Source organism: Echinops telfairi, unplaced genomic scaffold, assembly GCF_000313985.2.
Source record: "Echinops telfairi isolate 266 unplaced genomic scaffold, ASM31398v2 ScPeMD7_7404;HRSCAF=8442, whole genome shotgun sequence".
Taxonomy (NCBI): Eukaryota; Metazoa; Chordata; class Mammalia; order Afrosoricida; family Tenrecidae; genus Echinops; species Echinops telfairi.
In genome coordinates this window covers 991,255-993,348 of record NW_022111304.1, presented here as the reverse complement: position 1 = coordinate 993,348, position 2,094 = coordinate 991,255, and the positions used below count along the sequence as shown (strand labels likewise).

Sequence of the window (2,094 nt, the reverse complement as noted above, 5' to 3'; positions counted from 1 at the left end):
TTTTATTAGGCTTTGATTCTAACAAAAACAGTAAGGTAACACCAAAGATGGACATTCTTGAATGTCACTGAATATTTAATTATTTTGTATCTCAATTCTCCAATGTTTCCACAAGAAATTTAATATTTGTTTAAAAGTGATTGAATCCTTAATCGTTTTTATTCAGGAGTCAAAAATAATAGAGCAAATACTTAAGTTGCACATGTTGAAAGAAAAGGATAATCAGGTCAATGTATTTAAAGAGTGCTCACAATAGGAGTAATGAGAGTGAGTAATATCACAAAGAAGCTTCTCTAAAAATTTCATTCAGTTGTAAAACCAGAGAGTACATGAATAAGAGAAATGTGAGCATCCAGTTTAGATATAGATCCAGAGTTTTCATGGTATAGGCAAATTTTATATGTAAGGTCGTTTTGTATGTTCTCATTGGTATTTATGAATAAGTGATTGTTTAAGATGTATAGTAATAGAAGATGTTAAAAGAGTGCATTTTATTTAAGAATTAAACGTTTTTTACAGCCTATAGTTGCTATTTAAAAAGTATGAATTACCTTTTCCTATTACTTTTAAAAAGGAGGGCTCATCAAGGGAGCATAATGCGTTGGGTAAAAAAATCCTACAACATGGTCATACGCATGGCAGCCAGCAGCCAGCATTCAGTCACCCTAAGAAGAAATAAGTACAGCCGAGCTGCACAACCTTCTATGGTTCGCAAGAGAAAACAATGTCCTCAGTACAATGATAGGATATGCACTCACTGTAACCCTTTACCGTTGAGAAGAAAATAATGAAGAGAAACTTACACCGGGGATGGCTCGTAAATATTGAGCAACGGATTAATGAAAAAATGATTTTCTGACCTTACTGTATAGTTCCTTTTTGCCTATGTACATGGACAAATGTAGAAAAAATTCAAGTGCTTTCTAGTGATTAAAGTACAAAAATTGGAATGATTATGTAAATATTGAATCACATATATATCTAAATATATATCTATATATTCTCACTCCTCACTTAACAACATGATAAGATGCCAAAGACCAGGTCATTATCAAAAGTGGGTGTGACCACATCTGACCACAAAATGGAAGATGATTATATCATTACACAACTGCCAATTCATATTATTTCAGAATTAAGAAATTATATAATTGCATAACTTCAATCCACTGAGGAGCATGTCCCAGTCAAGAGGACACAAGTTTAATGAGCAGAGTCACCATTAATCTCCCACTTCGTGCCTCGGAGTTCCTTACTCCTTGGTTTATGCTGTCAAGTCACAAAATAATTAGATAGTAAACTTTTAACCACTGTTAAAAATGCAAAAGTCCAGTTAAAATATGTAAGTGAGAAGTAGCCATATGCATATTTATATAATCATTAAAGTCATTATACAAACACATCAGTCTGAGATGTAGGAGAGATGGGAAGATCTAAAATCTTGAGTGGATTCTTTGTAAAAGAGTGTAAGTTTCATCAGTTAAGGTCTAGACTGGGCTTAGGTCATTTGTCAAAGATGGCTCGTTTGAATTACCCTGTAAAAGGCTTCCTTCACGTCCTTGTTCCTCAAGGTATAGATGACAGGGTTCAAAGCAGGAGTGACCACTGTGTACATGAGGGCAGTTACCTTGTCTGTTTCTGCAGTGTGCGCACTTTTGGGTTGGAGATAAGTGAATAGGGCAGTTCCATAGAACAGAGAAACCACCAGGATGTGAGAGGAGCAGGTAGAGAAGGCCTTCCGTCTGCCAGCTGCTGAGGGGGTCCTCACGATGGCCACAAGAATGCGCATGTAGGAGCCCAGAATGAGGAGGCAGGGACTCATGATGAAGAGCACGGAGACAATAAAAAACACAATCTCATGGTGGGAAGTGTCCACACAAGCCAGTTTCACCACAGGCATGACATCACAAAAAAAGTGCTGAATCTTCCCTGTTCCACAGAAGGGCAGAATGAAGATCGAAGTGATTTGGGCTGACTCCACCACTATTCCCGTGGTCCAAGATGCTGCAGCCAGTTTTAAACACACCGGAGGGCTCATCACCAGAGTATAATGCAGTGGGTAACAGATAGCTACAAAGCGGTCATAGGCCATGG

At 37.6% G+C, this 2,094-nt stretch overlaps 1 protein-coding gene across 1 annotated transcript; it reads right to left on the bottom strand.

Annotated features, from left to right (window-relative positions):
• Nucleotides 1-1,510: 1,510 nt before the first annotated feature.
• LOC101650000 (olfactory receptor 10C1) lies at nt 1,511-2,092 on the bottom strand. The gene has a single exon (XM_004716923.1). The coding sequence runs from the start codon at nt 2,090-2,092 to the stop codon at nt 1,511-1,513; it is 582 nt and encodes a 193-aa protein (XP_004716980.1).
• Between the last annotated feature and the right edge of the window lie 2 nt (nt 2,093-2,094).